Source organism: Anomaloglossus baeobatrachus, chromosome 7 (assembly GCF_048569485.1).
Source record: "Anomaloglossus baeobatrachus isolate aAnoBae1 chromosome 7, aAnoBae1.hap1, whole genome shotgun sequence".
Lineage (NCBI taxonomy): Eukaryota > Metazoa > Chordata > Amphibia > Anura > Aromobatidae > Anomaloglossus > Anomaloglossus baeobatrachus.
The window spans coordinates 284989589-285015144 of NC_134359.1; the positions used below are offsets into that span (position 1 = coordinate 284989589).

At 47.4% G+C, this 25556-nt stretch overlaps 1 protein-coding gene across 2 annotated transcripts in view; it reads left to right on the forward strand.

Annotated features, from left to right (window-relative positions):
• MEIOB (meiosis specific with OB-fold) overlaps positions 1-25556 on the forward strand; it is a 78461-nt gene that overhangs the window by 8536 nt on the left and 44369 nt on the right. For both annotated transcript variants that reach the window (XM_075319453.1, XM_075319452.1), the window contains exons 3-4: positions 9593-9650; positions 23109-23240. In XM_075319453.1, coding sequence (XP_075175568.1) covers positions 9593-9650; positions 23109-23240 — 190 coding nt within the window. The remainder of the gene's footprint in view (positions 1-9592; positions 9651-23108; positions 23241-25556) is intronic.

Genomic DNA, 25556 nt, shown 5'->3' on the forward strand with positions numbered 1-25556 from the left:
CACCAGAGCAAGCGTTATTATAGCAACCAACAGGAGCCGCAGAGATGTCAACCTGGGAGAGCCAGTGCTAGAAAACAAGACTGCCTTTGTCCAAAACCAGCAGCACGCCTGTCTACAGGTTGTGTGTGGTAGTCCAGCACGGTCCCAAAGGTTTTGATACTATAGTAAGATGAAAACTTAAAGCGACTCCCAGTGTAGGTGACCATGATATACAAGGAAACACCACTGTCCCAGGTTTAATGTTTTGTTGCGATCAACTATTGCGTCAAAGCTGTACATCATTGCTGCTATGAAGCTTCCACTATTGTTACTATGAAGTGTGAACTACTGGTCCCATGAAGCTTGCACTACTGTTGCTATGAAGCTTCCACCACTGTTGCTATGACACTTTCACCACTGTTGCTATGAAGCTTCTACTAATGTTTCTATGAAGCTTCCACTACTGTTGCTATGAAGCATCCACCACTGTTGCTATGAAGCATCCACCACTGTTGCTATGAAGCATCCACCACTGTTGCTATGAAGCTTCCACCACTGTTGCTATGAAGCTTCCACCACTGTTGCTATGAAGCATCCACCACTGTTGCTATGAAGCTTCCACCACTGTTGCTATGAAGCTTCCACCACTGTTGCTATGAAGCATCCACCACTGTTGCTATGAAGCTTCCACCACTGTTGCTATGAAGCTTCCACCACTGTTAATATGAAGCTTCTACCACTGTTGCTATGAAGCATCCACCACTGTTGCTATGAAGCTTCCACCACTGTTGCTATGAAGCATCCACCACTGTTGCTATGAAGCTTCCACCACTGTTGCTATGAAGCTTCCACCACTGTTGCTATGAAGCATCCACCACTGTTGCTATGAAGCATCCACCACTGTTGCTATGAAGCTTCCACCACTGTTAGTATGAAGCTTCTACCACTGTTGCTATGAAGCATCCACCACTGTTGCTATGAAGCTTCCACCACTGTTGCTATGAAGCATCCACCACTGTTGCTATGAAGCTTCCACCACTGTTGCTATGAAGCTTCCACCACTGTTGCTATGAAGCTTCCACCACTGTTGCTATGAAGCTTCCACCACTGTTGCTATGAAGCTTCCACCACTGTTGCTATGAAGCTTCCACCACTGTTGCTATGAAGCTTCTACCACTGTTGCTATGAAGCCTCCACCACTGTTGCTATGAAGCATCAACCACTGTTGCTATGAAGCATCCACCACTGTTGCTATGAAGCTTCCACCACTGTTAGTATGAAGCTTCCACCACTGTTGCTATGAAGCTTCCACCACTGTTAGTATGAAGCTTCCACCACTGTTGCTATGAAGCTTCCACCACTGTTAGTATGAAGCATCCACCACTGTTGCTATGAAGCTTCCACCACTGTTAGTATGAAGCTTCCACCACTGTTGCTATGAAGCTTCCACCACTGTTAGTATGAAGCATCCACCACTGTTGCTAATGAAGCTTCCACCCACTGTTAGTATGAAGCATCCACCACTGTTGCTATGAAGCTTCCACCACTGTTAGTATGAAGCATCCACCACTGTTGCTATGAAGCATCCACCACTGTTGCTATGAAGCTTCCACCACTGTTAGTATGAAGCTTCCACCACTGTTGCTATGAAGTTTCCACTACTTTTGCTATGACAATTTCACCATTGTTGCTATGAAGCTTCTACTAATGTTTCTATGAAGTTTCCACTACTGTTGCTATTAAGCTTTCAGCACTGTTGGTATGAAGCTTGCCTTGCACTACTGTTGCTATGAAGCTTCCACCACTGTTGCTATGAAGCTTCCACCACTGTTGCTATGAAGCTTCCACCACTGTTGCTATGAAGCTTCTACCACTGTTGCTATGAAGCTTCTACCACTGTTGCTATGAAGCCTCCACCACTGTTGCTATGAAGCATCCACCACTGTTGCTATGAAGCTTCCACCACTGTTAATATGAAGCTTCCACCACTGTTGCTATGAAGCATCCACCACTGTTGCTATGAAGCTTCCACCACTGTTTGCTTATGAAGCTTCCACCACTGTTGCTATGAAGCTTCCACCACTGTTGCTATGAAGCTTCTACCACTGTTGCTATGAAGCTTCTACCACTGTTGCTATGATGCCTCCACCACTGTTGCTATGAAGCATCCACCACTGTTGCTATGAAGCTTCCACCACTGTTGCTATGAAGCTTCCACCACTGTTGCTATGAAGCTTCCACCACTGTTGCTATGAAGCTTCCACCACTGTTAGTATGAAGCTTCTACCACTGTTGCTATGAAGCTTCCACCACTGTTGCTATGAAGCTTCTACCACTGTTGCTATGAAGCTTCCACCACTGTTGCTATGAAGCTTCCACCACTGTTGCTATGAAGCTTCCACCACTGTTGCTATGAAGCTTCCACCACTGTTGCTATGAAGCTTCCACCACTGTTGCTATGAAGCTTCTACCACTGTTGCTATGAAGCTTCTACCACTGTTGCTATGAAGCCTCCACCACTGTTGCTATGAAGCATCCACCACTGTTGCTATGAAGCTTCCACCACTGTTGCTATGAAGCTTCCACCACTGTTGCTATGAAGCCTCCACCACTGTTGCTATGAAGCTTCTACCACTGTTGCTATGAAGCTTCCACCACTGTTGCTATGAAGCTTTTACCACTGTTGCTATGAGGCCTCCACCACTGTTGCTATGAAGCATCCACCACTGTTGCTATGAAGCTTCCACCACTGTTGCTATGAAGCTTCTACCACTGTTGCTATGAAGCTTCCACCACTGTTGCTATGAAGCTTCCACCACTGTTGCTATGAAGTTTCCACTACTTTTGCTATGACAATTTCACCATTGTTGCTATGAAGCTTCTACTAATGTTTCTATGAAGCTTCCACTACTGTTGCTATTAAGCTTTCAGCACTGTTGGTATGAAGCTTGCCTTGCACTACTGTTGCTATGAAGCTTCCACCACTGTTGCTATGAAGCTTCCACCACTGTTGCTATGAAGCTTCTACCACTGTTGCTATGAAGCTTCTACCACTGTTGCTATGAAGCTTCTACCACTGTTGCTATGAAGCCTCCACCACTGTTGCTATGAAGCATCCACCACTGTTGCTATGAAGCTTCCACCACTGTTAGTATGAAGCTTCCACCACTGTTGCTATGAAGCATCCACCACTGTTGCTATGAAGCTTCCACCACTGTTGCTATGAAGCTTCCACCAGTATTGCTATGAAGCTTCCACCACTGTTGCTATGAAGCTTCTACCACTGTTGCTATGAAGCTTCTACCACTGTTGCTATGAAGCCTCCACCACTGTTGCTATGAAGGCTCCACCACTGTTGCTATGAAGCTTCCACCACTGTTGCTATGAAGCTTCCACCACTGTTGCTATGAAGCTTCCACCACTGTTGCTATGAAGCTTCCACCACTGTTGCTATGAAGCGTCTACCACTGTTGCTATGAAGCTTCCACCACTGTTAGTATGAAGCTTCTACCACTGTTGCTATGAAGCTTCCACCACTGTTGCTATGAAGCTTCTACCACTGTTGCTATGAAGCTTCCGCCACTGTTGCTATGAAGCTTCCACCACTGTTAGTATGAAGCTTCCACCACTGTTGCTATGAAGCATCCACCACTGTTGCTATGAAGCTTCCACCACTGTTGCTATGAAGCTTCCACCAGTATTGCTATGAAGCTTCCACCACTGTTGCTATGAAGCTTCTACCACTGTTGCTATGAAGCTTCTACCACTGTTGCTATGAAGCCTCCACCACTGTTGCTATGAAGCATCCACCACTGTTGCTATGAAGCTTCCACCACTGTTGCTATGAAGCTTCCACCACTGTTGCTATGAAGCTTCCACCACTGTTGCTATGAAGCTTCCATCACTGTTGCTATGAAGCTTCTACCACTGTTGCTATGAAGCTTCCGCCACTGTTGCTATGAAGCTTCCACCACTGTTGCTATGAAGCTTCCACCACTGTTGCTATGAAGCTTCCACCACTGTTGCTATGAAGCTTCTACCACTGTTGCTATGAAGCCTCCACCACTGTTGCTATGAAGCTTCTACCACTGTTGCTATGAAGCTTCCACCACTGTTGCTATGAAGCTTCCACCACTGTTGCTATGAAGCTTCCACCACTGTTGCTATGAAGCTTCTACCACTGTTGCTATGAAGCTTCCACCACTGTTGCTATGAAGCTTCTACCACTGTTGCTATGAGGCCTCCACCACTGTTGCTATGAAGCATCCACCACTGTTGCTATGAAGCTTCCACCACTGTTGCTATGAAGCTTCCACCACTGTTGCTATGAAGCTTCTACCACTGTTGCTATGAAGCTTCTACCACTGTTGCTATGAAGCGTCTACCACTGTTGCTATGAAGCTTCTACCACTGTTGCTATGAAGCCTCCACCACTGTTGCTATGAAGCTTCCACCACTGTTGCTATGAAGCTTCCACCACTGTTGCTATGAAGCTTCCACCACTGTTGCTATGAAGCTTCTACCACTGTTGCTATGAAGCTTCCACCACTGTTGCTATGAAGCTTCCACTACTGTTGCTATGAAGCTTCCACCACTGTTGCTATGAAGCTTCCACCACTGTTGCTATGAAGCTTCCACCACTATTGCTATGAAGCTTCCACCACTGTTGCTATGAAGCTTCCACCACTGTTGCTATGAAGCTTCCACCATTGTTGCTATGAAGCTTCCACCACTGTTGCTATGAAGCCTCTACCACTGTTGCTATGAAGCCTCCACCACTGTTGCTATGAAGCTTCCACCACTGTTGCTATGAAGCTTCTACCACTGTTGCTATGAAGCTTCTACCACTGTTGCTATGAAGCTTCTACCACTGTTGCTATGAAGCCTCCACCACTGTTGCTATGAAGCTTCTACCACTGTTGCTATGAAGCTTCTACCACTGTTGCTATGAAGCCTCCACCACTGTTGCTATGAAGATTCCACTACTGTTGCTATGAAGCTTCCACCACTGTTGCTATGAAGCTTCCATCACTGTTGCTATGAAGCTTCTACCACTGTTGCTATGAAGCTTCTACCACTGTTGCTATGAAGCTTCTACCACTGTTAAATGAAGCTTCTACCACTGTTGCTATGAAGCCTCCACCACTGTTACTATGAAGCCTCCACCACTGTTGCTATGAAGCTTCCACCACTGTTGCTATGAAGCTTCCACCACTGTTGCTATGAAGCTTCCACCACTGTTGCTATGAAGCTTCTACCACTGTTGCTATGAAGCTTCTACCACTGTTGCTATGAAGCGTCTACCACTGTTGCTATGAAGCTTCTACCACTGTTGCTATGAAGCCTCCACCACTGTTGCTATGAAGCTTCCACCACTGTTGCTATGAAGCTTCCACCACTGTTGCTATGAAGCTTCCACCACTGTTGCTATGAAGCTTGCACCACTGTTGCTATGAAGCTTCTACCACTGTTGCTATGAAGCCTCCACCACTGTTGCTATGAAGCATCCACCACTGTTGCTATGAAGCTTCCACCACTGTTGCTATGAAGCTTCCACCACTGTTGCTATGAAGCTTCCACCACTGTTGCTATGAAGCTTCCACCACTGTTGCTATGAAGCTTCTACCACTGTTGCTATGAAGCCTCCACCACTGTTGCTATGAAGCATCCACCACTGTTGCTATGAAGCTTCCACCACTGTTAGTATGAAGCTTCCACCACTGTTGCTATGAAGTTTCCACTACTTTTGCTATGACAATTTCACCATTGTTGCTATGAAGCTTCTACTAATGTTTCTATGAAGCTTCCACCACTGTTGCTATGAAGCTTCCACTACTGTTGCTATGAAGCTTCCACCACTGTTGCTATGAAGCTTCCACCACTGTTGCTATGAAGCTTCCACCACTGTTGCTATGAAGCTTCCACCACTGTTGCTATGAAGCTTCCACCATTGTTGCTATGAAGCTTCCACCACTGTTGCTATGAAGCCTCTACCACTGTTGCTATGAAGCCTCCACCACTGTTGCTATGAAGCTTCCACCACTGTCGCTATGAAGCTTCCACCACTGTTGCTATGAAGCTTCCACCATTGTTGCTATGAAGCTTCTACCACTGTTGCTATGAAGCTTCTACCACTGTTGCTATGAAGCCTCCACCACTGTTGCTATGAAGCTTCTACCACTGTTGCTATGAAGCTTCTACCACTGTTGCTATGAAGCCTCTACCACTGTTGCTATGAAGCTTCTACCACTGTTGCTATGAAGCTTCTACCACTGTTAATATGAAGCTTCTACCACTGTTGCTATGAAGCTTCTACCACTGTTGCTATGAAGCTTCTACCACTGTTGCTATGAAGCCTCCACCACTGTTGCTATGAAGCCTCCACCACTGTTGCTATGAAGCTGTACATCACTGAAAAATGTGTTTGTTCAGTTTTTTTTTCTGCTTTATCGTATGTGCACACAACTTCTTAATCTTTTCCAGGCGGATTCCTTTTAGAACCGGACTCAAAAAGGACTAAAAAAAAACAAACCGTCAAAAAGGATGAACATACACACAGCAAAGTAAAAAAATAAAATGCTCTGTGCATATGTTCAGTCTTTTTTAATTTCTTTTAATTGCATTCAGGCTTCCAAAGCCATGAGATATTATTATTATTATTATTATTATTATTATTATTAATATAATAATAATATTATTATTATTATTATTATTAAGTATTTTAAAGAAGCAATCAATCAATTTTTCTGGCCGCTATTGACGTAACTTCTGACTTCCGGTCAGTCATAATTTATCGGCACAAGATGGTGCCACGGGGCCGAAGCGACGCCAGAAAAAGTTGAGGACAAATCGGAGGGTGAATATAAGGCCTGGGACAGGGACCTTAGATTAAAAGCACCACTCCAGCGCTGAAACAACCCGAAACAAAACGCTGGAGTGGTGTTTAAAAAAAACAAAACACCGGCACCACAGAAGATATCAGGGAAGATATAAAAATAGACAGTTCAGAAAAAACACGCAATGTACACATACCCTAAAAAGTACGTGACAAAAGCCAAAATGTTTGGAAAAATTCTCAGGAATCAACTGGAAAAAAAAACCAGCACAAAAATTGCTTTAGGCCTCATGCACACATCCATGCAAAACATGAACATTTTGCACGGTCTGTGGTGAAGGTGCGTATGTGTGTGTTTCGTGTGGTGTTTCTGTGCTATCCGTGTGACATCCGGATAGCACACGGACAGCATGAGAATGCAGTGAATATGCATGCGCTTAATGAGTGGGCCCGGAAGCACCAGCAGAGGCAGAGACAGCAGCGTCAGAGACAGGTAAGTATAAAAATTCTTTATTTTTATGTGACCTGTGTTTTCTCCTGTACATCATGCTGATGTCACACATCAGTTTGCGGTCCGTGTGACATCCATGCTGCCATCAGAAAATGGACATGTCACCATGTTGAGCACACGGACATGCGGGTGCTCAACAGAGACACACAGTTCATGTGAAAACACAGATGTGTGACCAAGTCCATAGATTATAATGGGTCTACGTGAGTCCATGTCTCCGGTACGTATAAAAACGGACATCACGCGTACCAGAGACACGGATGTGTGAACGAGGCCTTAGGAAAATAGATTCTTGAAATGTGAAAAACTCCTAGAGTTTAAAAGACGTTGTCTACACATACTCGTTCCGTTGCATGCCGGTCACTTTTCTTTTTCATTCCATTGACTAACGAAGAAACCATTAGCATTTTTTGGCAAAGCGCACCAAAAAGAAGGTGACTTTTGAGCTTTCTCATTGACTTGTATTGTAAAGTACAGAATAAAAAAGATAAATCTACTATATAAAGCTGAATGTGTGTGTGTGTGTGTGTATGTGTATGTGTATGTATGTGTGTGTGTATGTCCGGGATTGGCATCCGCACCGTCGCAGCTACAGCCACAAAATTTTGCACACTCACACGTCTGGACCCCGAGAGCGTCATAGGCTATGTTTTGAGGGGAAATTTTAACCCCGCGCTTTACAGTTATTCACCAAAAAACCTGCCTCCATTAAAGCGAATGAAGCTGGGAGTCACAGTGCAGCCAGAACTTCAGAAGAATGTGCAGCCACGCCCTTATGTGGAATGTTGGAGAGTCACAATGCAGCCAGGGAAAGAGACAGACACAGACAGGGAAAGAGGCAGACACAGACAGGGAAAGAAACAGACACAGACAGGGTAAGAAACAGACATAGACAGGGAAAGAGACCGACACAAAGAGACAGACACAGACAAAGAGATAGACACAGACAAAGAGACAGAGACAGACACAGGGAAACAGACAGACAGGGAAAGAGACAGACAGGGTAAGAGACAGACAAAGACAGGTAAAGAGACAGACACAGAGAAAGAGAGGGAAAGAGACAGACAGGGAAAGTGACAGAGATAGACAGACAGGGAAAGAGATTGCGACAAACAAAGAAAGAGACAGAGACAGTCAGAGATAGACAGGGAAAGAGACAGACAGACAAAGAGATAGAGAGAGAGACAGAGAGACAGTTACTATCCCGGGCGTTAATACATTCTATTTATACATTCTATCCCGGGAATGTTAATACATTCTATTTTGTTAACAACAGTTATTAACCCGGGCGAAGCCGGGCAGTACAGGTAATTAGTAAATAAATAAATAATAGGTGTATTTCAAGCGGAAAAAAGACAGTAGAACGAACCTGTCACTTCTTTTTTGAAGAGATTAAAAGACGTTTACAATCTTGAACAGTATAGATATTCATATGTTCATTCTTCTGAGCGTTATCTGACAGGTCAACCACAGAAACCACCTGAAAAAGACCCCAGTATGCCGAGAATGCAGTGTCTGAAGATCGCTTTGCACGTGTTTCCCCTTTATTTGTGCCCTTTCCCTCCCCTTAAGAAAATAATGCACACAGTAATGCCACATTTAGTTATATACCATGTCGTAGAAAATTCCATCGGTTTCCCACACGGGTTCGGACATCGTTGCCGTATTTTACCTTAGCCTCTGACACGTATAATCAATGCTCCGGGTAATGTTTACAGTGTGACGAGCGGAGCGGCTAATGCTTTCAGCATGCCGGTTCTTTTATAAGTGAAACCTAATAAGATAATAGCATTTAAATACGCTCCGACCGGGGAGCGGGGGGGGGGTGAGGAATTTTTGCATTGTAGAATAATTTAGAATGTCATACCAAAACTTTACATGTGAGAGTCCAAATTACGAGGGATTACAGGAAACTCAAACACTTAAGGAAACGACGGCCGGCGAAGGTTCCATCGTCCAATTTAATGATTAAATGAAATGGGCGGGGGGGGGGGGGGTGAATTTTGTCAGGAGGGTATTATATTGCGCACGTCAGCTCTTGTGCTGATTTTTTTTTTTCCATAAAATTCAATACCTCATTGCACCGATTTTCCGGGTAGTGGGGAACAGAAAACACCATGGAATTGGTGTTTTCCCTAAAAAAAAAAAATAATAATAAAAAAAATTTGCTTTAGCGGGCGGTGAGGTTTAAGACCATGAAATTTAATTTGTTAAGTACATCTGTGTCCTATTTGTGTACTGCATACCGTTTTTTTTTTATTTTTCAGAGCGTAATAGGCATCGTAATTGGGAAAACAGATGTCAAAGGATTTCCAGACCGAAAAAGTTAAGCCAGCTTTATTATTTTTTGAGAGCCGCGAGAGTTGCGCGTCAGTCAGAAATGTTTTGTTTTTTTTCTTTGCAAATGATTAATGTTGATTCATGTGAACAAATTACTTAATACATAGGAGAAAACCGGATCTGTTTCGCATTGCTGTTTTACATACCGTCGACATCGTTCAGCGTGAAATTAATTGATTAGGATGTTTATTGCTATATAGATTTAGGGTCCGTGCTGCACCAAATTAGCCAAGAACGATGTATAGCGATCGCTGTATCTAATGCACATCATGGAATAAATGAATGTGAAATATGCACATGTAATGTCTGGTAATGATTACCATCATTAATCGTGTGCATACTTTTATCACCACTTTTAATGCTAAGTAGCTTCAAACTTCTGTGCACATTTAAAGGGGTTGTCCAAACTCTCGGGACAATAATATATATTTTTCTTACCTAAAGGGAACCTGTCACCAGATTAGGCGACTAAAAGCTGAGGCCACCACCAGTGAGCCCTTAAATACAGCATTCCAGAATACTGTATATAAGAGCCCAGGCCACACTGTGGAAGGTAATAATCACTTTTAGGCTATGTGCGCACGCTGCATTTTTTTGACGCTGCGTTTTTGGCCGATAAAAACGCACAAAAACGCACCCGCGTTGGAAAAAACGCGTCAAAAAACGCATGCGTTTTACCGCGATTTGGTGCGTTTTTGGCTGCGTTTTGCTGCGTTTTTGATCTCTGCGTTTTGCTGCGTTTTTCCAATGCATTGCATGGGCGGAAAACGCAGAAAAACGCAGGAAAGAATTGACAAGTTGTGTGCGGACAGCAAAAATGAAAACTCATAGACTTTGCTGGGGAAGCAAAGTCATGCAGTTTTGAGGCCAAAAACGCACCAGAAAAACGCGCAAAACGCCGGAAAAAAACGCACTGTGCGCACATAACCTTATAATACTCACCTAACGGGCGGTCCGGTCTGATGGGTGTTGCTTCTCTCCGGTCCAGTGCCTCATCTCTGCGGCGATTGCCGTCCTCCTTCTACCCAGCTGAGTGTGGATGACGTGTCCTGTGCAGGCACACTTTGATCTGCCCTACTGAGGGCAGATCAAAGTATTGTAGTGCGCATGCATGGACGGTCTTTAACCTTTCCTCGCGCCTGCGCATTACAGTACTTTGATCTGCCCTGAGCAGGGCAGATCAAACTGCGCCTGCACAGGACCGCAATGCCGGCCTGGGTGGATGACGTAGGACATGTCATCCATACTGGGCTGGGTAGAAGGAGGACATTGATCGCAGGAAAGAGGAGGCGCTGGACCGGAGAGCACGAACACCCATCAGACCAGACCATTCTTTAGGTGAGTATTATAAAGGTGATTTTTACGTTATACAGAGTGGCCTGTGCTCTTATATACAGCATTCTGGAATATTGTATATAATAGCTCACTGGTGGTGGCTGTAGCTGATGGTCGCCAAATTTGGTGACAGATTCCCTTTAAGCCCATGTATTTGAGGTTGAAAATAATTTTCGCAACACGATTTTGTTAAAAATTTTGCACCGTTTCACTTTTACAGGCTCTTTGTTTCCTTGCATCATTCAACTTTTATTTGGTTTGTGGTCATAAATCAGCTGAGAAGAGCTCAGTAAAAAAAAACCAAAACATATAAAAAGAGTTTCTTTTCTTCTCTCTAATCAAAACTCGTGGCTTTTTTTTTTATCTCCTATTGCAAAAGATCGATCTTCCTACAGAGCGTTCATCCATCAAGTCGCCATGACTCGAGATTAAGCTGAAGGCCGTTAAAAAAAAAAAAAAAAATGATTTTGGAGAGATTTTCTGCTGCAAAAATGTCACTATGAGACATTCCTATTGGAATGTCAGACAATGAGCTCACTGAAGGATAACTCATTTTGCAGCAAGCAATATACAATGTTAGGTCCCATTCACTTGTACGTGAGACGTCCGTTTCCGCACGTACTGGAGGCATGAACATACGTAGACCAATTAAATTAAAAGGGAACCTGTTACCACTTTTTTGGCCTATAAGCTGCGGCCACCACCACTGGGCTCTTATATACAGCATTCTAATATGTTGTATATAAGAGCCCAGGCCGCTGTGAGAACATAAAAAACACTTTATAATACTTACCTAACAGTCACTTGGTTGGCCATATGGGCGTCTCCGTTCTCCGGCGCCGCCTCTTTCAGCCATCTTCGTCCTCCTTCTTCTCTAGCCGCGGTGCATAACGCATCTGACGTCATCCACACTCGCCGGCATTCAGGTCCTGAGCCGGGCAGATCAAAGTATTGTAGTGCGCCTGCGCAGGACCGGCGAGTGTGTATGATGTAGGACGCGTCATGCACACAGGAGTCAGAAGGAGGACGAAGACGGCCGAAAGAGGAGGGGCCGGCATCGGACAACGGAGACGCCCACCTGGCCAACCGAGCGACCGTTGGGTAAGTATTATAAAGTGTTTTTTATGTTCTCACAGCGGCCTGGGCTCTTATATACAGTATGTTAGAATGCTGTATATAAGAGATTGGTGGTGGTGGCCGCAGCTTATCATAGTATCATAGTATCATAGTTTTTAAGGTTGAAGGGAGACTCTAAGGGGCACTTTGCACACTGCGACATCGCAGGTGCGATGTCGGTGGGGTCAAATTGAAAATGACGCACTTCCGGCATCGCATGCGACATCGCAGTGTGTAAAGGCTGGATGATACGATTAACGAGCGCAAAAGCGTCGTAATCGTATCATCGGTGCAGCGTCGGCGTAATCCATGATTACGCTGACGCGACGGTCCGATGTTGTTCCTCGCTCCTGCGGCAGCACACATCGCTGTGTGTGAAGTCGCAGGAGCGAGGAACGTCTCCTACCGGCCTCACTGCGGCTTCCGTAGGATATGCGGAAGGAAGGAGGTGGGCAGGATGTTTACATCCTGCTCATCTCCGCCCCTCCGCTCTGATTGGCCGCCTGCCGTGTGACGTCACAGTGACGCCGCACGACCCGCCCCCTTAACAAGGAGGCGGGTCGCCGGCCACAGGGACGTCGCACGGCAGGTGAGTGTGTGTGTGAAGCTGGCGTAGCGATAATTTTCGCTACGCCAGCTATCACCACATATCGCTGCTGCGACGGGGGCGGGGACTATCGCACTCGACATCGCAGCATCGGGCTGCGATGTCGTAGTGTGCAAAGCCCGCCTAAGTCCATCTAGTTCAACCCGTAGCCTAACATGTTGATCCAGAGGAAGGCAAAAAAAAACCCAATGTGGCAAACAAGTTCCAATGGGGAAAAAATTTCCTTCCTTCGTCCACATCCGGCAATCAGACTAGTTCCCTGGATCAATACCCTGTCATAAATTCTAATATATATAACTGGTAATATTAAATTTTTCAAGAAAGGCATCCAGGCTCTGCTTAAATGTTAGTAGTGAATCACTCATTACAACATCATGCGGCAGAGAGTTCCATAGTCTCACTGCTCGTACAGTAAAGAATCCTCGTCTGTGATTATGATTAAACCTTCTTTCCTCAAGACGTAGCGGATGCCCCCGTGTTCCAGTCGCAGGCCTAGGTGTAAAAAGATCTTTGGAAAGGTCTCTGTACTGTCCCCTCATATATTTATACATTGTGATTAGATCCCCCCTAAGACTTCGTTTTTCCAAACTAAATAACCCCAAGTTTAATAACCTGTCTTGGTATTGCAGCCCACCCATTCCTCTAATAATCTTGGTGGCTCTTCTCTGCACCCTCTCCAGTTCAGCTATGTCCTTCTTATATATCGGTGACCAGAATTGTACACAGTATTCTAAGTGCGGTCTCACTAGTGACTTGTACAGAGGTAGAACTATATTTTTTTCATGAACACTTATACCTCTTTTAATACATCCCATTATTTTGTTAGCCCTGGCAGCAGCTGCCTGACACTGTCCACTAAAGTGAAGTTTACCATCCACCCATACACCCAAGTCTTTTTCTGTGTCTGTTTTACCCAGTGTTCTACAATTAAGTACATAATCATAAATGTTATTTCCTCTACCCAAGTGCATGACCTTACATTTATCTACATTAAACTTCAATTGCCACTTCTCAGCCCAATCCTCCAATTTACATAAATCTCCCTGTAATATAAAATTATCCTCCTCTGTATTGATTACCCTGCAGAGTTTAGTATCATCTGCAAATATTGAAATTCTACTCCGCATGCCCCCAACAAGGTCATTTATAAATATGTTGAAAAGAAGCGGGCCCAATGCTGACCCCTGTGGTACCCCACTATGAACTGAGACCCAGTCCGAGTACGTACCATTAATAACCACCCTTTGTTTCCTATCACTGAGCCAGTTTTTAACCCAGTTACACATATTTTCCCCTATCCCCATTATTCTCATTTTATGCACCAACCTTTTGTGTGGCACCGTATCAAAAGCTTTTGAAAAGTCCATATACACAACATCCACTGCATTTCCCTGGTCCAGGCTTGAACGTACCTCTTCATAGAAGCTGATCAAATTAGTTTGACAGGATCGATCCCTCATAAACCCATGTTGATACTCTGTCATAAGGTTATTTTTCTTGAGATACTCCAGTATAGCATCTCTCAAGAAACCCTCAAGGATTTTACCAACCGTAGAGGTTAAACTTACCGGCCTATAATTTCCCGGCTCAGTTTTTGTCCCCTTTTTGAATATTGGCACCACATTTGCTATGCGCCAGTCCTGCGGTAGCGACCCTGTTATTAAGGAATCTGTGAAGATTAAAAATAATGGTCTATCTATCACAAAACTCAATTCCTGTAGTACTCTGGGGTGTATGCCATCCGGGCCCGGAGATTTGTCAACCTTAGTGATTTCGAGGCGGCGGCGTACTTCCTGCTGGGTTAAGCAGGTAATATTCAAGGGTGAATTTATGGCATCACTGGTCATGTCATCTGCCATGGCATTTTCTTGTATAAAAACCGTAGAAAAAAAGTCATTCAGCAGGTTGGCTTTACCCTCATCCCCTTCCACCATTTCACCAAGACTATTTTTAAGGGGGCCAACACTATCGCTTTTCAGTTTTTTACTGTTTATGTAGTAGTTTATGTAGCTTATAAGCCAAAAAAGTGGTGACAGGTTCCTTTTAATGATTTTGTTCACAGTTTCTGCCGGCAGCACGGGTGACATCAGTGTGACATGTGTCACGCTCCCCAGCTCCCGTGCCACGGTCCCCGGCTCCCCTGCCTTGCTTACCGGCTCCCCTGCCACGCTTCCTCGCTCCCAGGCCGCGCTCCGCCGCTCCCGTGCCAGGCCTCCCGGTCCCCCGCTCCACAGCCTTCCTGCCTCATCGCCTGCGGTCCCCAGGCAGCCCGGTCCCCGCTCCCGGCGCCCGTCGGCTACTCAGCCCCAGCCCGGCTCTCCTGCTTCCTGCTCACCGCTCCCTGCTCTGGCTTCTGGCACCCGGGCCTCGCGCATGCGCATTAGGGCGCGTGCGCGGTCATTGACCCTCTCTTAAAGGGCCAGTGTCCTCCAACAGGATATTGGTGAATCAGGTACAGGGTATATAGGGGAATCCTTTCCAAGTGGGCGGGTCCTGTTCTTCGTGTTTGCCAAGCTAGGAGTCAGGTCTCCTTGTGTCTTGCGGTATACTTACCTCTCTCTCTCCTAGAGCCGCTCCTGCCTCGCCAACCGGTCCTGACGATTCCCGAACCCCGAACGGTGACTGTCCGCCATCCCGTCAGTCCGTACCATCTCTGATCCCTGTGGTGACCCGTCTTCTCGCTCCACCGGTTCCGGACTCTGCCTGACAACATCTCGGCCTCCGAACCTGAGCTCCGTCACCCGGACTACCTTCGGTGACTCCGTGGTCCCAGGGACTTCTACACTCCACTTCCTTGAACGGACTCTCCTGCTACCTGTAGTGCTCCGGCTACCGGACCCCTTGCCTTCAGTGAGGTGTTCGGCCCAGTGGATCCACCTCCTGGGTCTGCCCGTCCATCCGGCCCTAACAGTAAGAACAGGCCATGGATCCCGCCGAAGCACTAGCGGCCTTGCAGCAGGAACTCGCACGACAGCGCGAGACCCAGACCCGCATGCTGAACTTCATGTCTTCTGTGGATACCCGTCTGAACACGCTACAAGCGTCGGCCACATCCTTGGCATCTCAGGTTTCCACTGTACGATCCACGGCCACAGCTCCCGTGGCAACCTCCTCGGATGCTTCCAGCCTTCGTTTGGCCTCACCACCCCGATACGCCGGAGATCCCAAGACCTGCAGGGGATTCATCAATCAGTGCTCTCTCCATTTCAAGCTGCTGCCGCACCTTTTTGCCTCTGACCAAGCCAAGGTCGCGTTCATGATGTCCCATCTAGAGGGAGAGGCACTGGCCTGGATGAACCCCTTGTGGGAAAAGGAGGACCCTGTAACCACAAACATCCAGGACTTCCTGCAGGCGTTTAGAACCACCTTCGACGAACCCGGCCGTGCCGCCGCATCCGCCTCCTCACTCCTCAGGCTACGTCAGGGGACCATGACGGTGGGGCAGTATGCCATCCGCTTCCGCACTTTGGCCTCAGAATTGGGCTGGAACAATGAGGCCCTCACCGCCGCCTTCTGGGAAGGACTCTCCAGTCGTATTAAGGACGAGCTGGCAGGCCGCGACGTTCCTTCTACTCTGGATGCCCTGATCGCACTAGCCACCCGCGTGGACCTCAGATTCCAGGAACGATCCAAAGAGGTGTCCCGTGAGAGACGTCCGATACGGCATTCCTCTCCTCCGCAGAAGCCCGCCGTACTTCAGTCAACGTCGTCTGGTGTCTCGGTCCACGAGCCCATGCAGATTGACCGTTTGCGGCAGTCTGAACAACGCCGAGCAGAACGGCTCGCCAAGGGCCTCTGCTTCTACTGCGGACAGGGCACACACCTGCTACGTTCCTGTCCAGAGAGGCCGGGAAACTCCAAAGCCTAGGGTTGGTGGAGAGGCCACCCTAGGTGCTGGGACTCTCTCAGACCCGGTTACGTGGACTGTTCAAGTGACAACGGGAGAGATGCGGTTCACGGCCGAGGCGTACCTCGATTCCGGGGCACCAGGCAATTTCATCCAGCAGGCCACGGTGGACAAGTACCAGGTGCCTGTTACTCCACTCGACAAACCCCTCGTGATTGCCTCTGTAGATGGGAGACCCCTCTCTGACACCATCTCGTGGATCACCAAGCCGGTGGAACTATGTATCGGTGCCCTGCACACCGAGAACATCGCACTCTACGTCCTCCCACACATGTCTCATCAAATCCTGCTGGGACTCCCCTGGTTATGGACACACGAACCGTCAGTCAGCTGGGGTACGGGTGAAATCACCCGATGGGGCTCCTCTTGCCATGAGAACTGTCTGAAGACTATACAGCCCATCCGACGCCCTCCGGTTCCGGAGTCCCTACCGGGACTGCCCTCAGCCTATTGGTCCTTCGCGGACGTCTTTGATAAAAAGGAGTCCGAAGTACTGCCGCCACATCGTCCCTATGACTGTGCCATCGACTTACTCCCGGGAACTACACCACCTCGAGGACGGATATATCCGCTGTCTCCTGCTGAAACAAGGGCCATGTCTACTTACATCACAGAGAACCTGGCAAGAGGATTCATTCGGAGATCTTCCTCTCCTGCTGGAGCAGGCTTCTTCTTCGTTAAGAAGAAAGAGGGCGACCTACGCCCATGCATTGACTACCGGGGATTAAACCAAATCCCCGTGAAAAATAAATACCCCCTGCCGCTCATCCCCGAATTGTTTGATCGGCTTAGAGGAGCTCGTGTGTTTACCAAGTTGGATCTTCGGGGTGCCTACAACCTGGTCCGCATCCGCTCTGGGGACGAATGGAAGACCGCATTCAATACTCGCGATGGGCACTATGAATACTGTGTGATGCCCTTCGGCCTGTGTAACGCACCAGCAGTCTTTCAGGAATTGGTGAACGACGTGTTCCGGGACCTTCTCTACGTCTGTGTGGTGGTGTATCTTGATGATATCCTGGTCTTCTCTCCGGACCTCCAGACCCACAGAGAGAATGTGCAGCTGGTACTACAAAGACTGAGAGAGAATCGTCTGTACGCCAAGTACGAGAAGTGTGTCTTCGAGCAGTCTTCTCTTCCCTTCCTGGGTTACGTAATCTCCGATACCGGTCTGCAGATGGACCCGGAGAAGGTCTCTTCCATTCTCAACTGGCCTCCTCCTTCCGGACTGAAGGCAATCCAACGCTTTCTGGGATTCGCAAACTATTACCGTCAGTTCATCCCTCACTTCTCTGCTCTGACGGCACCTCTCTCCGCCTTGACCAAGAAGGGGGCTAATCCAAAGGACTGGTCACCTGCGGCCGACGCCGCGTTTGGCTCCCTGAAACAGGCATTTGCTTCCGCCCCTGTGCTCCACCGTCCTGAGTTAAACCGACAGTTCACCTTGGAGGTGGATGCCTCCTCCTCGGGAGCCGGAGCAGTGCTCATGCAGAAGTCCTCCTCCGGGAAGATGGTTACTTGCGGTTTCTACTCTAAGAGCTTCTCAGCGCCTGAACGCAACTACACCATTGGTGACCGAGAGCTATTGGCCGTCAAACTGGCTCTGGAAGAATGGCGCTACCTTCTGGAGGGAGCAGTGTACCCCGTGATCATATACACGGACCACAAGAACCTGGAATACCTGCGGTCCGCTCAGCGACTGAACCCACGGCAAGCCAGGTGGTCCTTGTTCTTTGCCAGGTTCGATTTCCAGCTCCATTTTCGACCCGCGGACAAGAATGTACGAGCAGATGCCTTGTCCAGGTCATTCATGCCCATGGAGCAGGAGGAGGAGACATCCCAGCCCATCATCTGCCCTAGTAAAATCGTTCCGGTGGCCCCTGTCACCCTGGCCCAGATACCACCCGGGAAGACCTATGTCTCTGAGACGGACAGGCAAAAAGTGTTGCACTGGGGCCATGCCTCGAAAATAGCCGGCCATGCTGGTCAGAAGAAAACATGGAGTACAATTGTACGTCACTACTGGTGGCCATCCCTTCGCACGGACGTCGCTTCTTTTGTCTCAGCCTGCTCCTCTTGTGCCAGGAACAAGACGCCCAAACACCTGCCATATGGCCGTCTTCTGCCTCTGCCTATACCCTCCGTTCCGTGGCAACACGTTGCAATGGACTTTATTACGGACTTGCCCCTGTCCTCCGGACACACTGTCATATGGGTCGTGGTGGATCGGTTCTCCAAAATGGCTCATTTCGTCCCTATGGCTGGACTGCCTTCTGCCCAGGAACTCGCTGACGCCTACATACAGCACATCTTCCGGTTGCATGGCTTTCCATCACACATTGTGTCCGACAGAGGAACTCAGTTCTCCTCCCGCTTCTGGAGGGCCCTCTGCAAACATCTGGGAGTGACTCTGGACTTTTCTTCAGCCTACCATCCTCAGTCGAATGGCCAAGTGGAACGAGTCAATCAGATCCTGACCTCCTTCTTACGTCACTACGTCAACGCCCATCACGACGACTGGTCCACGCTTCTTCCTTGGGCTGAATTCTCCCATAACCATCACATCAGTGAGTCCTCCTCCAGCTCTCCCTTCCATGTCGTTTACGGTCTTCAGCCTTCCGTCCCTTTACCTGTATCCTCTTCCTCGGATGTCCCTGCTGCTGATGCTGCAGTCCGTGACTTTGCAACAATTTGGGACTCTGTCAAGATGTCCCTTGGACGTGCTTCCCTGCGGATGAAGAGACACGCAGACAAGAGGCGTCTGGATCCTCCGTGTTTCTCTCCAGGAGATCTGGTCTGGCTTGCTTCCAAGTACGTCCGATTGAAGCTACCATCATACAAGCTGGGTCCTCGCTACATCGGGCCGTTTAAAGTCATCAGCAAAATAAACGAGGTCTCCTACAAGCTGCAGCTCCCGGCCACGATGAGGATACCCAACTCCTTCCACGTCTCCCTGCTCAAGCCGGTTGTCCTTGGTCCCTTCTCCGCTGCTGCCAGTTCTGCTCCTCCTCCTATTGCTGATGATGACATCTATGCGGTAAGGGATATCGTGGCCATGAAAACCGTGCGGGGCCGACAGTTCTTCCTGGTGGACTGGGCAGGGCATGGTCCTGAGGATAGGTCCTGGGAACCCCGGGAGAATGTGGGTACTCCCCTGATACGTGCCTTCCTGTCCCGGTTGCGGGGAGGGGGGCGTGGGGGAGGGGGTACTGTCACGCTCCCCAGCTCCCGTGCCACAGTCCCCGGCTCCCCTGCCTTGCTTACCGGCTCCCCTGCCACGCTTCCTCGCTCCCAGGCCGCGCTCCGCCGCTCCCGTGCCAGGCCTCCTGGTCCCCCGCTCCACAGCCTTCCTGCCTCATCGCCTGCGGTCCCCAGGCAGCCCGGTCCCCGCTCCCGGCGCCCGTCGGCTACTCAGCCCCAGCCCGGCTCTCCTGCTTCCTGCTCACCGCTCCCTGCTCTGGCTTCTGGCACCCGGGCCTCGCGCATGCGCATTAGGGCGCGCGCGCGGTCATTGACCCTCTCTTAAAAGGCCAGTGTCCTCCAACAGGATATTGGTGAATCAGGTACAGGGTATATAGGGGAATCCTTTCCAAGTGGGCGGGGCCTGTTCTTCGTGTTTGCCAAGCTAGGAGTCAGGTCTCCTTGTGTCTTGCGGTATACTTACCTCTCTCTCTCCTAGAGCCGCTCCTGCCTCGCCAACCGGTCCTGACGATTCCCGAACCCCGAACGGTGACTGTCCGCCATCCCGTCAGTCCGTACCATCTCTGATCCCTGTGGTGACCCGTCTTCTCGCTCCACCGGTTCCGGACTCTGCCTGACAACATCTCGGCCTCCGAACCTGAGCTCCGTCACCCGGACTACCTTCGGTGACTCCGTGGTCCCAGGGACTTCTACACTCCACTTCCTTGAACGGACTCTCCTGCTACCTGTAGTGCTCCGGCTACCGGACCCCTTGCCTTCAGTGAGGTGTTCGGCCCAGTGGATCCACCTCCTGGGTCTGCCCGTCCATCCGGCCCTAACAACATGTAATGGAGAAAACATGTTACTTAAAAAAATAATAATTTTTTACACTTGCTTCTGGGCCTGCTCATTATGCTTATGAATATTCACTGCACTGACCGTGGACCCGGAAGCAAGTGTTACAGCAACACCGGAGATAGCAGCGCCAGAGAGAGGTAAGCATACAAGTTCATGCTGTCCATGTGCTGTCTGTATGTCACACGCATAGCACACAGCACACATATTACACACACACGGACCCATATACGCAGCTACATCGCGAACCGTGTTTTTTGTACGGCCGTGTGAAGGGCCCTTAGGCCGGGGTCACACACACTAGCACTGCAAGAGAATCGGATCAAGTATGTTAATGACAATCCGATCAATCGCCGATCCAAGTGTGCTCCGATTCTTTCGCCTGAGAGAATCATAGCGCACTGTCAGGAGAAAATGGAGAACAAATTTTCTTCATCTTCTCCATTCTTTGTGTTTGCGGAAATCATGTCATCCAAGTACATTCTGATAATTTCCACTCACCCATAGACATAAATGCATCCGCGCCATTCAATTTGTGCTGCCACAACTATTTTTCTCGTGTCGATCGAGCATGAGAAAAAATATACTGATCCGCACTGACCCATAGAATAACATTAATCGGAGTGCAATCCGATAAAACATTGAATATATCTTGTCCAAGCTATACGCTCGGGTGAGCGAGTCCTAACACAGAGGCCATGGGACGCAAACAGTGCAAATTTTTTAATAAAACCCAATTGTAAAATGATTTTTAGACAAAATACATTCAAGCGAGAAAACAAATTGTCCCCAAAGGTGGACAAACCCTTTAATTCTCTAACCCTTTTGACCAAGCATTTTTCAACTTTGGCCCTTTCTTTCCCCTTTTTCCAAGAGCCATAACTTTTTTTATTTTTCCTCTCTCTACATAGCTGTATGAGTGTTATTTTTGTTGCAGGGAAGGGATGAAGTTTTAAATGCACCATTCATTAATATAACCATATAATATACTGAATAATGGGGGGAACATCCAAATGATGGGGGAGGATGTAAATTTTGCCATTGTTTTTTGGGGTTTTGGTTTTAACGGCCTAATGGGGCCCCTAGTTGCCCCTTTTTCCAATGGTCACCCCAAGATCACTGGAAAACTACAAGCAATTAGGTGATTTTTTTTTATTTTATTTTTAAGAAGGGGATTAATACAAATAATGTAAAATGTAAAAAGAAAAAAAAAGAAAGAAAAAAAATTGCTTAAAAAATTACCGCTTTTCCAAAATCGCAAAATCTCAAAAACTAAGAAAAGTTTATTTGGCATCGCCTCTGCATAAGTGTGAATTAATAGAAAAATATTTTTCCCATACTGTGAACCCCAGGAAAAAAAATGAATAAGAAACAATGCAATAGGAAACTTATCAAAAAGTTGTATTGACCCCCAAATAGCCCAAAAAATCTACAGTTCACAAATCAAAGACAAGCCGCACAGAACTCTATTGATTGACAAATGAAAAAAATATGGCTCACAGAATATGGTAATCCCTTTTTTTTAAGAAGTAAAATAAAATATATAGAAATTATCATTGTTTCGGGGTGATTGACCCTCATCAGTGAAAAGTATGATTGTCTCCTTCCTCCCTGAAGAGACTATTTGGATATTTCCTAGAGGAGCATTGCAGCTATAAGATTCCTCAGTGGCAGACAGATCGGTTTGTCAGTCTCTGCAAGGAGAAACGTTTTCCACTTAGACCCCACTATAGCTTCTCATAGAGCCAGATCAGATCTCATACTTTGCACTGACGAGGGGCAGTCACCCCGAAACATAGTGTCTGCAAATTGAGGTTCTAATCTGGCATAAATCCTAAGTCATATGAAAAGGTTCATTAATGGGTCAATTTTGACTTTTAGGATAGCTACATCCAATAGGTGGCGCTAGAGTTCATCGCCTTCCTCCCTAAAGAGACAATTACAAAAAAAAACAATGGCGTATTTTTTTTTTCATCATTGCACTCCACTTGGAATTTTTCCCCATTTTTTAGAACTTCACATGGTAAATCGAATGGTGTCTTATAATACTACAACTTGTCTTAGAGCTATAAAGCTACTAGGGCTACCTGTGGTCATATGACATAAGATCGCACTGCTACATTGCAACTAATGCCAGCAAATGTGGAGACGTTCTGACCTGTAAGATGTTGGTCCGAAAGTCGGAGGGAATCTGACCCATTCTCTAATATTAGTTGACGCAGTGTAACATTTGTAATCTTGAGGCCACAAGTCGCCGTGTAGCCCGAGCATTATGGTTTCCACCCACTCTAAGCTTCCCGAATCTTATAGCTTCTGGGAGCTTTCCAGAAAAAAAAAAGATGTAACACAAATGGCAGACTCCATTAAGCATCACTTTGAGATATGGCGAAATTAATTATAATGTCATCGCATACAGGAATTACGTCCCTCTTCTCCTCCTCAGATATTGGTTTGGAGAGGTACACCTTCAGCTTTACAGTACGAGATTCACCGTCCGCTTTCATCAATGCCTCGTGTTGGGGTCGAGAAGAATATATTAAATCGCTGTCTGAAAGTTTCCGCATTGGTGACTGCGGTAAGTTAAAATACAGCTGCTATAAATGTCAAGGCTTAAAGGGGTTTAATAAAAATGTCCATGTTGCCCATGACAAACAATTAGATATCAGCTCTCATTATCTGTACTGCATTGGAGACATGAATCTTATCTTAAAATTACAAAATTTTTGCACTTTTCGGATGTGTGAACATATTGGTTTTTTTGGGCAGATTCTGCCTGGAATCAGCCTGAAAAAGAACTCAATAAACGTTAACAATAAACATATGTACAACCATGTCAAAACGTCTTGCTGTGCACATGCTCTGTCTTTTTTTAACTTCCTCTAAACACTTCAAGCTTACAAAGCTATGCTGCCCGACTGATCCACCTCTCCCCCCGGCTAGTCCCCGACCTCTCCTCTCTGCCAATCCCTCCACTGGCTTCCCATTGCACAACAACTCCAGTTCAAAACACTAACCATCACCTACAAAGCCATCCACAACCTGTCTCCTCTCTACATCTGTGACCTAGTATCCCGGTACTTACCTGCACGTAACCTCCAATCCTCACAAGATCTCCTCCTCTACTCTCCTCTCATCTCCTCTTCCCACCATCACATCCAAGATTTCTCCCGTGCCTCCCACATACTCTGGAATGCTCTGCCACAACACATCAGACTCTCGCCTACCTTGACAAGCTTCAAAAGGAACCTGAAGACCCACCTCTTCCGACAAGCCTACAACCTGCCATAACCCTCAGTCTGATATAACGCCACACAACCAGCTCTACCCTCACCTACTGTATCCTCACCTATCCCCTGTAGACTGTGAGCCCTCGCGGGCAGGGACCTCTCTCCTCCTGTACCTGTCTGTGCCTTGTATTGTGTATGATTATTATACCTGTCCCTATTTTGTATACCCCTGTCACATGTAAAGCGCCATGGAATAAATGGCGCTATAATTATTATTATTATTAATAATAATAATAATAAAAGCCGTGAAGCGGCTAAGAAAAAGGGACCCGTCCTTTCTTCAAGCAGTTTCCGCTTTTAAGCCGCCGCTATTTTATAATCAAATATTTAAAACATAAAATAGACTACATGCTTCAGGAAAAAATACCTATAAGACATTTTGTACACATACCATTAGTCTTATTGTTTAGTTTTTTGGAACAGACCCTTTTCAAAATCCTTCTCAAAAAATTAAAAACTCTTAAAAACTTGGCATTTCTGCTCTGAAAACTCGGGCAATAAATCTCAGTATGAATACATCCTTAAAGGGGTTGTCCACTACTTTTACATTGATGGCCTATTCTTAGGGGTACTTTGCACACTACGACGTCGCAGCTGCGATGTCGGTGGGGTCAAATCGAAAGTGACGCACATCCGGCGTCGCTGTCGATGTCGTAGTGTGTAAATCCTTTTTGATACGATTAACGACCGCAAAAGCGTCGTAATCGTATCATCGGTGTAGTGTCCGACATTTTCAAAATTTCGCTGCAGCGACGGTACGATGTTGTTCCTCGTTCCCCTGCGGCAGCACACATTGCTGTGTGTGAAGCCGCAGGAGCGAGGAACATCAGCTTACCTGTGTCACCACGGCTCACGCCGGCTCTGCGGAAGGACAGAGGTGGGCGGGATGTTTACGTCCCGCTCATCTCCGCCCCTCCGCTTCTATTGGCCACCTGCCGCGTGACATCACTGTGACACCGCACGACCCACCCCCTTAAGAAGGAGGCGGGTCGCTGGCCAGAGCGACGTCGCAGGGCAGGTGAGTGCATGTGAAGCTGCCTTAGCGATAATGTTCGCTATGGCAGCGATCACAAGATATCGCAGCTGCGACGGGGCGGGACTATCGCACTCGGCATCGCAAGCATCGGCTTGCGATGTCATAGTGTGCAAAGTAAAGTACCCCTTAGAATAGGTCATCGATGTCTGATCGGCCGGGGTCCAATACTCCGCACTCCCGCTTATCAGCTGTGTTCGGTCCCAGCGGCGGCAGCAGGCAGCCGGAAATGGTCAGTTCCGGAGCTGCTCTATCTTCTGATAGTGGCCGCGGCCCGATACTGCACATCCGCCTCCTATTGATTAGAATGGAAGGCGGATGTTCAGTACCTGGCCGTGGCCGCTATCAGAAGACGGCGCAGCTCCGGAACTGAGCAATTCCAATGGCCTGCTGCCGCCGGGACCAAAAGTAGCTGATCAGCGGGAGTGCAGGGTGTCGGACCCCAGCTGATCAAACATTGATGATCTCTCCTATAGGTCTGTGTGTAATGACTCTATATAATAAATAGGACTAGATCACTCTGTGTGTAATGACTATATAATATAGGAATAGATCCCTCTGTGTGTAATGA